This window comes from Thecamonas trahens (assembly GCF_000142905.1).
Source record: "Thecamonas trahens ATCC 50062 unplaced genomic scaffold supercont1.26, whole genome shotgun sequence".
NCBI lineage: Eukaryota > Apusomonadida > Apusomonadidae > Thecamonas > Thecamonas trahens.
In genome coordinates, this window is record NW_013657654.1 from 87,428 (window position 1) to 98,118 (window position 10,691).

At 63.1% G+C, this 10,691-nt stretch overlaps 3 protein-coding genes across 3 annotated transcripts; 1 reads left to right on the forward strand and 2 right to left on the reverse strand.

Moving 5' to 3' along the window:
• Positions 1-337: 337 nt before the first annotated feature.
• AMSG_06136 (uncharacterized protein) lies at positions 338-2,625 on the forward strand. The gene is made up of 2 exons (XM_013901883.1): positions 338-554; positions 655-2,625. Exon 2 carries the CDS (start codon positions 658-660, stop codon positions 1,696-1,698), a length of 1,041 nt encoding a protein of 346 aa, XP_013757337.1. The 5' UTR covers positions 338-554; positions 655-657; the 3' UTR covers positions 1,699-2,625.
• On the reverse strand, positions 2,083-7,656 carry AMSG_11944 (uncharacterized protein; the record flags this gene model as incomplete). The annotated part of the gene is made up of 4 exons (XM_013901990.1): positions 2,083-2,097; positions 2,162-3,848; positions 4,327-6,558; positions 7,106-7,656. The coding sequence occupies 4 exons, from the start codon at positions 7,654-7,656 to the stop codon at positions 2,083-2,085; spliced, it is 4,485 nt and encodes a 1,494-aa protein (XP_013757444.1).
• A 514-nt stretch (positions 7,657-8,170) lies between these two features.
• Positions 8,171-10,608, reverse strand: AMSG_06140 (uncharacterized protein; the record flags this gene model as incomplete). The annotated part of the gene is made up of 2 exons (XM_013901884.1): positions 10,148-10,608; positions 8,171-10,077 (listed from the first exon to the last, which is right to left on the reverse strand). Exons 1-2 carry the CDS (start codon positions 10,539-10,541, stop codon positions 8,171-8,173), a joined length of 2,301 nt encoding a protein of 766 aa, XP_013757338.1. The 5' UTR covers positions 10,542-10,608.
• Between the last annotated feature and the right edge of the window lie 83 nt (positions 10,609-10,691).

Genomic DNA, 10,691 nt, shown 5'->3' on the forward strand with positions numbered 1-10,691 from the left:
TCCGCCTCGCTCCGGCCACCTCGCCGACGCCCGCCAGGCAGGTCGCCAGACGATCCGCCTGCTGCATCTGCTGATCATGGTATATCCAGGCTACCAGGAGCAGAGAGGCTCCCGATCGAGCTCGATGGCGAGCCGATTTGATTTGAGCTGCCGCAATCCGCTGATACTGACCCCCCCCCCCCCCCCCCCCCCCTTCATGGCTATTGCGCCATACCCGCCATGCTATCATCCCATCCATCGTGATGTCGTTGATGTCGTCATCCCCATGGCCATCACTCAAAATGCGGCCCAATGCCGCGGCATCAGCCGCAGTCTCAGCAAGCCCAGCCACTACACAGACCACATCCATCTCTACCTTCCGGCATGGGTGACACTGATGAGAATGAGCCTCTCCTTGCCAAGCAGCCGCACATGTCCATCAACACTGACGAACCGGGAAAGCCAAGGCCAAGCTCAAGTCGGGCGACGGCGACGACCTCGTCCGCAAGGCGACAGACGAAGGAGGCTGGGCTACGGCCATCGATCTGCTCAAGCTAGCCATTCCTATTTTTGTGGTAGGTGACGCGTCTGGTTCCCGGCATGTGCTGAGACTCTTGCCGATATCAAGCCCCGCCGCCGGGACATACTCACCATCGATTGCTTCCCCGTGCTCAGGCCATGGTCGCCTGGGTGGCCATGAAGACCACCGACTCGGCGCTGCTCGGACACGCTGGATCCGAGTATCTCGAAGGTGCAGCACTGTCAGATCTGTACACCTCGTCGTCGCGGGTCTTTCTCAACACCCGCGTCCTGGGCATCTTTGCAGGCAACGCCATCGGCGCCGGGCAGTTGAAGATGGTCGGGGTGTGGTTCCAGGTCTCGCTGGTCCTCCTTGCCCTCGTCGCCGTCCCGGTCATTGCGCTGTGGTCCGTCACCGAGCCGGTCCTCCTCCTCCTCGGTGTGGCGCCTAATCTGGCTCGCATTGCCGGCCACTACGCGCTCATTCTCATTGCCTCCATCCCGCCCATGATCATCTCGTCTCAGCTGGCCAAGATGCTCGAGGCGCAACGGATCATGTACCCATCGGTAGTGGCCGCCCTCGCTGCCATGGCGTGCAACGTGCTCTTTGGCCTGGTCTTTGTCCTTGGCGTCGGCATCCCGGGCTGGTCCGGATTTGGCTTCCTCGCCTGCCCCACCGTCACCGCCGCCATGGAGTGGCTTCAGCTCGCTGTCGTCTACTTTGTCTTTATCGCATGGAAGGGCCTGCACAAGCCGTGTTGGCCGGGATGGGCCTGGCGCCACGTGACGCGGACCCGGCTCGTGGCCTACGCCCGCCTCTACGGCCCTGCCTCGCTCTCCATTGCCTCGGACTTTGGCGCGTTGCCTTTATCGGCACCGTTGCCGCCACCTTTGGTGCCACCGAGGTCGCCGTCTTCACAACCTCGTACCGCATCATGTGGATCGGCCTCACCTTTGTCGGCTCGGTCTCGGCCGCCGTTAGCATCCGCCTCGGCATCGCCTTTGGCCGCGGCGATGCCGCAGACGCGAGATACCTTTCACTCATCGGCATGCTCATTGTCTGCGTATTCGTCGTCGGTGTCGGCTCGGGTATTGCGCTCTTCTCGCGCCAGCTCGGCTCCATCTTTTCCTCAGACCCGGTCATTCTCGACGAGTTTGAGCGTGTCGGCCTCCCGCTCGCCCTCACCACTGCCTTTATGAACCTCTCGGTCGCCTTTGAGTCCATCGTCAAGTCAATGGGCCGCCCGAAGATTGTCCTCTACACCGGCTTTGTCGGCTCGTGGGTCTTCCAGGCTCCCGCCGCTTTTCTTCTCTCGCGCTACGTCCACTACAAGTCCAAGCTCTACATGCTGTACTGCGGCATGACCGTCGGCTACATCGCCGTCCTCGCCATGCTCGGCTTTGTCATCCTCAACACAAATTGGGCCAAGTACGCCGCCGAGGCTCAGGCCCGTGGCAACGACAAGCTCGACAAGACGCCGGCGCCCGAGGCCAGCCCGCTGCTGGCTGGTGACAGTACTGCCGACGCCGACGCCGATGCCAAGTCGATGCCGTAGTTTATCCCGCATCCTCACCCGACCATCATCATCGGCGTGTGGACTGTCGAGGGCACCGGCCCCGCGGTAGACCACGCCCAGCTCACTTCACTGTACGTCGCGTGGACGCCGAGCGTGAGTGCTTGGTCGAGGAGCCCGTCGAACACGTTGCGCGCCACGTTGATCTGGTCGCGTGCCGCCCGCGTGCTGTGGTCCACGTACTTGACCACAAACGACGACCGTGCCACGCCCATGTGCGCAAACTCGTCCGAGTCGTAGAACGCCGCAAATGCAACATATGGAAAGATGAGGACAGAGACCGAGCCGGGCTGCATGTGGTACTGGTTGGTGAAGCCAGCTCCGGTCACCCCAAACACAATCGACGAGTTGGACATGACTGCGAGGCTCTCCTCGTAGCTCATTGCCTCGAATGAGACAACCTGCGTCAGGATGCCGCGCTCCTCGGCCCAACCGCGCATCTGGTCCACCAGGCCGTCGCGCCACTGCCGCGCGTGGGAGATCTTGCGGTCAATGATGGTGAGGACCGGCCGCTGCAACCGCGTCTGCTTTGCAAACACAAACGACGGCACCTTGTACCCACGCTCGGCTTTGCTGCGCATGGCAGTGCGCTCGCGTTTGCTCAGCTCGTCGAGCGCCTGCGCCTGTGCCACCGCATCGCCGAGCGTCACCCCCAGCCGCGGCGTCACCAGCCCATTGGCCCAGTTCCACCACTGCTCAAACTTGGGCAGCATCTCCAGTGTTGCAGGCATGACAAACGAGTTGAAGTCGAGCTCAGAGTATGCGCCCACAACCAGGGTCTCGAAACAGAGCCCATCGAGAGCCGCAGGCTCGTAGATGACCTCGTCCGAGAGGTGCGCCATGAGCTTGTCAATGGCTGGGTGCTCGTCGCCGTGCGGAAAGCCGGGCAGAATCATGACAATCCTGTCACGCGCAATGGTGCACGGAGGATGCCGCGAGCTCGGCAGCCAGATCGGGTCGTATGGCTCGGGGCAATCGATGAGCCCGAGCGTATACGCGCTTCCCCATGCCCGCATGAACATGTTGTGAAAGTAGTGCCAGTACGCGGCGTGCCACATGTCGTACAGCACAATGCCGACCTTGCCACTTCCCATCTCCCTCGAGCAATCTCCGTGTGCGCTCACCGTCCGCGCCTCAATCTGAAACCGGTCCGGCCACGTCCGCATGCCCCCGACGTAGCCCATCGAGCCAAACCGCGACTCTGGCACCGATGGTGCCGCCACCTCGATCCCAAACGTCCGATGAAGAAGCTGGACACCGAGCGGCACGTCCTGGATGGAAAACCGCGCGTTGTGGAACCTGCACACGGTCGAGAGCACTGGCTGATAATTAGGCGGCGCGCCATGATCCTTGAGCTCGACTGACAGTGGTGTCCACATCTCACAGCAGTGGTAATGGACACCGCCGCTGTCGTCTCGCAGCGTCCGGGTCTTCCTCCCACCAGTCATCCACGACTCGGAGTACCTGCTAAAGTCGAAGATCGAGGTTGTCTCCACATTCCGCGCGTCCTCGAGCGCGCCCTTGCCCACGTTGAGCCTCTCCGCCGGGCACTCATCGCCATCGTAGTTGACAAAGCCACAGCCCATGCATTTCGAGGTCAGAGGCGGCAGATGCACGACCGACGAGCCAAAGACGGCTGCGCCCGGATGCAGAGTCACGGCCTTGCCCGTCGTCGGCTTTCTCGCCCAAAACGCCACGCCTGCATGGATGCCGTACGTAGACTCGAGATGGCTAGCTGATGGCGGGAGCGATGCTGGCAGAGGCAGGTGTCCGATCCTGTACCTCACCACCATCCAGACCATGACCACCGCAATGACAAACCATCCATACACCCCAATCCAGCCATCGCCACTCGCTCCGCCCCTCCGCCATCCCCTCCCGTTGCTGGCTGCGAGAGCATCCCCGCCCACCGAGCCAGAGCCACCTACGGCCACCGCCACACCATGCCCGGCTCCAACTCCACCACTACCATCACCCTGCCAGCCTCCGCCTACCGCACTTGTCCCTACTCGCCGCTCCGCAGTCCCGCGAGCCTCGGCTGTCCATCGCTGCATGGTCGAGTGTACCGGTGTCAGAGCGAGGCCGTCACTATCGCTGGCTTGTCACTCGATGGTCCGCTGCCGGTAGCCACGTTTGGCAACAATTTTTAGTCGGGCAACTGCAAAACAACAATCTCGCAAGTCCGGGCTGGACATGGTGGCCCGCGGTGCGCGGCTGCTAGTGTGGCGAGTGGGAGGCGGCAACATGTTTGGACACTTCGGTCGAGCGGGGAACACGCTTGACAAACACAGCGTGCTTACGCTTCTTCTTGACCACGCCAGTGGAGACAGGCGACGGCGTCCGCTTGACCTTGACCGTTCGCTCGAGGGCGATGCGCGGCGGAGTGGCAGCGGCCCGGCCGCGGATCCCGACTCGATGCAGCGAGCTGGCGCGCGCGTGCCGGGAGCCGCCCGGCTCCGAGCTCGTGCCAGCGCCCGAGCCGCTGTCCAGTTCTGAGCCCGACTCCAGGCCCAAACCCGAGCCGGGCCCCGAGTCCGAGCCGGAGCCTGGCGGGTGCAGGCCTGGCGAGGACGACCAGTTGAGCCTAGCGTCGAGCGGCGATGATGCGTGCCGCATCGAGATCGGAACGTCTTGCGAGGCGCGAGGCGGATCACTAGAGAAGTCCCCGTTCCCGTACTGCGACGTTGCGTCCGAGTCAGTGTCAGAGCCTGGGGGCGAGGCCGAGTCCGAGGCCGATGGCAGGACCCGCTTGATGCGGCGGCGGGTCTTGGTCGCCCGCTTCTTCCGCAGCCGGCCATCCGAGTTGCGGCCGAGGCGGAGCGTCCGCTGTGAGATGGTGGTCTCCACCACAGTTGTGAGCTCATCGTACGAGCCGGTCGGCGACGACGAGCGGTACGTCGAGTTGCCATAAAATGTGGTGGTAAAGTGGGCGTACTCTCCAGAGAGGTGCTCGTCTATCTTGGGATTGACCAGCTGGCCGATGGAGACCGGGATGGAGACGCCACCAAAGCGGGCGAGAGAAACCAGTGAGCTATGCGAGCCGATGCACTGGGTGTTGGACGCTCCAAGCGGCGGCGCCAACAGCTGGAGGTACGTCGCCGACCGTGAGTCGACCGAGCTCGATGACGACGACGACACCGAGCTCAACGAGCTGCCTAGCTCGGACGATGCTGGCGCCCTCCGTCCGACCGGATGGATGCCTGTGAGCGCGGCATCGAGGCTGGCTGTCGACGAGCTCGACGAGACAGAGGCCTGCCAACCAACCTGGGTCTGCGCCGTCGCCGCCGGCGACGACGAGAAGGTCTGCTTTGGCGGCGCCAGCTTTGGATTGAGGGTTGGATGCTGGATGACAACAGCCATAACGTGCTTGGTCAGCTCCGAGTCGATTGTCGAGCCCGGCACCGTGTATTCGATACATGCTGTGGGAGGCGAAGACGCGCTCATCTCGACAACAATGAGTGGGATGCGCCTGCTGAGGCGCGCGCGGGCGCGAAGCTCGCCCTCGCGGCGGCGACGGCGGCGCGCGGCGCGCGTTGAGCGCGGACGCGCGCGCGGCTCGAGCGTGTTGACCACGCGGTAGCCAACAAGCGCAAAGACGGTGATGAGTGTGGCAAGGGCGACAAAGCCCACAACCAGGAAAGTGACGGTCACGCCGCGCGCCGACGGTTGATTCATCTCGCGCATTGAACAGCCGTCGAGTGAGAGGAGCGTGAGTGGGTGCGAGGCGTTGACCCGACCTGCAAACGAGTGCGAGGCACAGACGGTGCAGACCCTATGTAGCAGCGCGCTGGCATCACATGTGGTCGCAAGCCGGAGTCCCTGCCGAATACCGGATCCAGCCCACTCGGCGGTATCGGGCGCATATGCGCGCGGGCACGCGCAGTCGGAGCAGAGCGGGAGCGGAAGCGCAGTCGGATGCCGCTCTGAGCAGTCACGTCCGCCGTAGCCCTCATTACACACACATGTTCCGTTGCTCGAACACTTGCCCTGACCGTAGCAATCGCCCGGACACGGCGACGAGGTAAAGTTGAGCGCAAGGCCCCAAGAGTGGACATACGAGTCCGACTCAAAAACAACAGTGAGAGACCGCCCGGTTGATGCGATGTGCGGGAAGCGGCGAGGCTCCTCCGAGCCGGGTACGTCATCGCTCCCGGCGACTGGGCCGTCTTCCAACTCGGCAGCAGAGCCAGAGCCATACGATCCCGAGAGCATGGCGATGAGCGGAGCAGAGACGTCGCGGCCGTCATAGACCGCCACAAAGTCCCACCCGCATTCTGTGGCAAACGGATAGCCATCGGGCATTTTGATTCTTGAGGAAGGGGCAGCGATCCAGGGCATGGCATCAATGCGAACCGAGCCACTCTCATACAACGATGTCAGCGTCCAACTACACCGCAACTTGTCCGGATAAGGATGCGGCGTAGAGAGCATGCCTGCTGCCAGCGGCTCGGGCTCGTACACCGGCGTCGCCGACTCGCAAAGGACACTTGCAGAGGTGGCGGGAACGACGACCGTGGCGGTGGCGGCGAGGGAGACGACGACGATATGGACGGGAGAGATGGCGATGGTACGGATGATGATGATGATGATGATGACGATGATGATGATGACGATGGTGGTGGTGGTGGTGGTGGTGGTGCACAGGCGAGTTGGGCGAGCAGCAGGACACTGGCAGCCGCCACGGTGGCCACCAGCAAGCGAGAAGGTGACACGGCCGTGGACGCCCATCGTCTTCTGCTGTGACTTGCCGCCATGGCCCTGCAGAAGTAGACTGACTCTGCTCTCTGCGAGGGAGGTGATGTGCGTAGTCGCCGACTCGCCGTCTCGCGTTGAGGAACACTGTCGGGCGGCGGAAGGAATGGTTGACTCGGCCTTTGGCAGCGAGGGGAGGGGTTCCGGCAATGTCGCGGCGGAATGGGATTGTCGAGCGGTGTCCTCCACCCAGCCAGCCAGCCAGCCAGAGCGACAAGCTAGCCGATCAGCAAGTAGCCAGGTCGGCTGCGTTGGGTTTGTTCAATGAATACTTGGCTCACTAGCTCTCGTAGTAGTACGACGGGGACGACGACGTGGCGTAGAAGGAAGAGACAGACTGGGACGAGGCCGATGAAGCTGGGGAGGTGGCCAGGGCGGGTGCAGCGGCGGAAGAGTCCGAGTTGGCCGACGCATCAAAGGCGGGGGCCTTGTTCGATTTGAGCTCGGGGCTCAGGACGTCAAGCGCCTTGACCATGTTGTTGTCTGCGTCGCTGGCGTCGATGTCAAACGCGGCGTCGTTGTCGAGATATGCGGCAGTGTCGTCGGAGAGGATAGAAAAGGCCTCGCCGTCGGTTTGCTTGCCGAGGACCTTGCGGCGATGGCGGAGGGCGCGAGCAGCGACGCGTGTGCGGACTGAGGAGCGAACGCGATGGAGCTCCTTTGGATCGCGGGAGGAGCCAGCATGACTAGCCATACCGCCCTTGCTCATAGAGAGGCACCACGACTTGAAGCAGAGTTTCCAGACGAGCAGGATGGCGACAAGGACAACGATGCCGACGTAGCCATGAGTAACGCCAGCACGAGCTTCGTCTTGACCGCCGACGGCAAACATGGAATCACCGCCACGACCAGGCTGCTCTCCCGAGGGACAGAGACCGGTATGAATGACATCAGGAGCAGAGCAACGTGTGGAGCCATCCGAGTTGATGGGCATACACTCTCCACGTCCTGTCACCTCATTGCTGCACCAAATGCAATTGAGCGCCCGTGGCCGAGCAAGACACTCGCCACAGCTACCAGAGCTGCTGCATGTCGACCGACTGCCCGTCGCTAACTCCACCACCACACCTGCTACCACCAGAAGGATGCACCCCATGAGGGTTGTGGGTGACATGGCCGGACGTGGTGTCGGTTGTTGTGGCGTCGTGTGTTGTGTGTGACTCTGCTTGTGCTGGCAGAGTCTGGCCCTGGCTGAACTCGCACCGAAGCCTGTTGTGCCGCAATGGGCGGCGGCCTGTGTCTGTTCTGCGGTTTGGTTGGTCCGTAACCGCCCGATCAGTTGCCATGGCCGCATGTTGGTGAAGGCGGGATGGCAACAGAATCATGGCTGGTCATCATGGTCTTACTTAGCGATGTGGCAAGTTGCGCTTCTGGCGCTTGCGGCTGGCTCGAGCGTTGCGCTTGGTGCTAAGATGCGAGTTGCGCGTCGCGGTGGAGAGGAACGACGGAGTGTCGGCGACAACGCCAGAACCGCCAAACGAGGCCCCGTTCGAGCCGGAGCGGAGGACAAAACACGGCAGAATCTGGGAGACGTTGAAGAACACATACTGCTTCATGTCGGCCGAGACGTGCGAGTCGTATCCGCTGATGCACCCCTTCCGCGAGACTTGCGCCTTGTTGTCGATGACCACAGCGTTGCCGAGGAGGCAGACAGCAACCAGAACTGCTCCGCGCGAGTACTTGCAGGCAAAGTTGAGTTCGGGCGAGGCGTAGATGCCGCGACCGTACATCGCGCCGTTACGTGCACCCACTGTACCTGGCATCAAGAAGCCCTTCTCCGTGATCCCGCCCGCCGCGTTCTGGCTCGTCCCGTGGAACGCCACCACAGGCTGGGCCCGCGCGTCGCCGTACGCCGCCTCGTATGCGCGTCGGCGCTGCCGAAACCGTTTCAGCAGCTCGGGCCGGATCACCATCTCCAGCGTCGAGCCCGGCGGGAACGATATTGATCGCAGTGCAGCCAGAATTCCTGTATCCCTCAGGTCTTGCATCGACGAGTCGAGCGTGAAGGAGTGCGCCGATGGAACAACCTCCCCCCTCCGGGCGGCCGCAGCAGCTCGCTGGGCCTCCTCTACCGCCAACCGTGCCGCCAGCCGCGCGTCTGCATCCTGCTTGCGCCGCTGTGCCTCGCGCGCACGCCGCTCTTTCTCGGCCGCCTCCAGCTCGGCCGCCAGCTCGCGCGCAATGGCTGCATCGTTAGCCACCCGCGTCTCTTGGCTCGCTCGCCGCGCCTCGTCGCGCTCCAGCTCGCGCGCCAGCTTGAGAGACGCCGCTTCTTGAGCCACCAGCCGCTCGCGCTCTTTGCGTGCAATCTTGCGTGCCAGCTCGGCGTCAGCCGCCGCCGCTGCCACGTCTGCTTCGGCCTCGGCCACCTGCGCCGCCAACTGTCGCGCGAAAGCGGCATCTGCTGCTTCTTGCTCCTGCGCCTTGCGCATGAGATCTTGCTCGGCCTCCCACAGCGACCGTGCAAAGGCCGCGTCGAGGTCGACTTGCGAGTCGGCACCCACGTGAAAGACCGCTCCGGTTGCCCGCGTCGGCGCCAGCAGCTCGTCCATACCCGCCGAAAACTGTGAGAGTGCGTCCTGAGACGAAGCACTGAACACAGCCGCCGCCTCACAGCTCGCACCTCCACCCGAGGGCCCGGCTACACACACCACGTCGTCATCGTTGCAAAACGCAGCACGATGATCTTGAACAAGCTGTAGGCACCGTTCGTTGCTGGCAAACTCGCGCTGGAGAACCTCCTCCGGCCACCGCTGGCTGTCACTTGCCACCATCTCCACACACAGGCGACGGAGCGTCGTAACAGTGCGCGGAGCACGGCAAACAAATAGATCGCGGTCATCATCGCTGTAGCTGTCGCTCTCGCTCCAACTGGCGGCGGTGAGATCAACTACGACTGGCCGCCGGCTCACAGCATACCGAAGCCCCGGCTGCAGCTTCTCCATCTGCCTGAGCGTCGCCCCGTTGGGCGCCTTCACCACTACCGCATCCAGTCCCAGCGCGCTGGCCACTTGATCTTCAAACAGCTTCCACGCCGAGCCCGGGCTGAACTCATCGAGCGTGGTCGCCAGCTCCAGATCGACGTCAATGCTAGCGGTGAGAAGCGGAACGGTACCGCTGCGGACCACTTCGACCGCAAAGCGGGCGGCTTGCGCTGCTCCTCCGCCGCCCGCCGCCTGCAATCGTACCTGCTGCGGATCCACCAGCTCCCACGACGGATGGAGAACGACGACCAGCGCAGCTGTGCCGTTGGCTACGGCCTGGATGTGATGGCACGTCAGTCGCTCGAGGCCGAGCGGAGAGAGTGCAGGACATGTCGATACCGCCGTCGATGCCGACAACGCAGACGAGGCAACAGATCCAGTAGAGAATGAGGTAGACGGGGCAGGGGCTGAGCCTGGCCCGGCGATGTGCATCGGCTGGAGCGATGATGAGCCACGTGTCCGACCAGGCGATGCGGGGGGCGAGCGAGATGGACGAGATCTGATCATCGGCCGATGTCAAATGCGGCCGAGACGGGGCGTCATCAAAGGAGAGTGTGTGCATGGCACGGATGGGCTGCTGGCGGTTGAAGACGTAGCCGACGAGAACACGACGTCCCATCACGGCCTCTGCAGCATCGAGGACGTCGTCGACAGAAGGTAGTGGGGAGAGATTGACCTCCACCAGCGTCTGCTCGCGAGAGACTCCCTCTGCATCGAGGTAGACAGAGAGCATGGTAGAGACAGATGGGTGGGTGAGGAAAGAGAGGGGGAGGAGGAAGAGGGTTTGAGGAAGAGATGCCCTTGGCCGTAGCCTGTCTGGGCGTGGTGAAGGCACACTGCTGGGGATCGAACCAATGGAACGATGGCACTCTTTGCCGAAAGC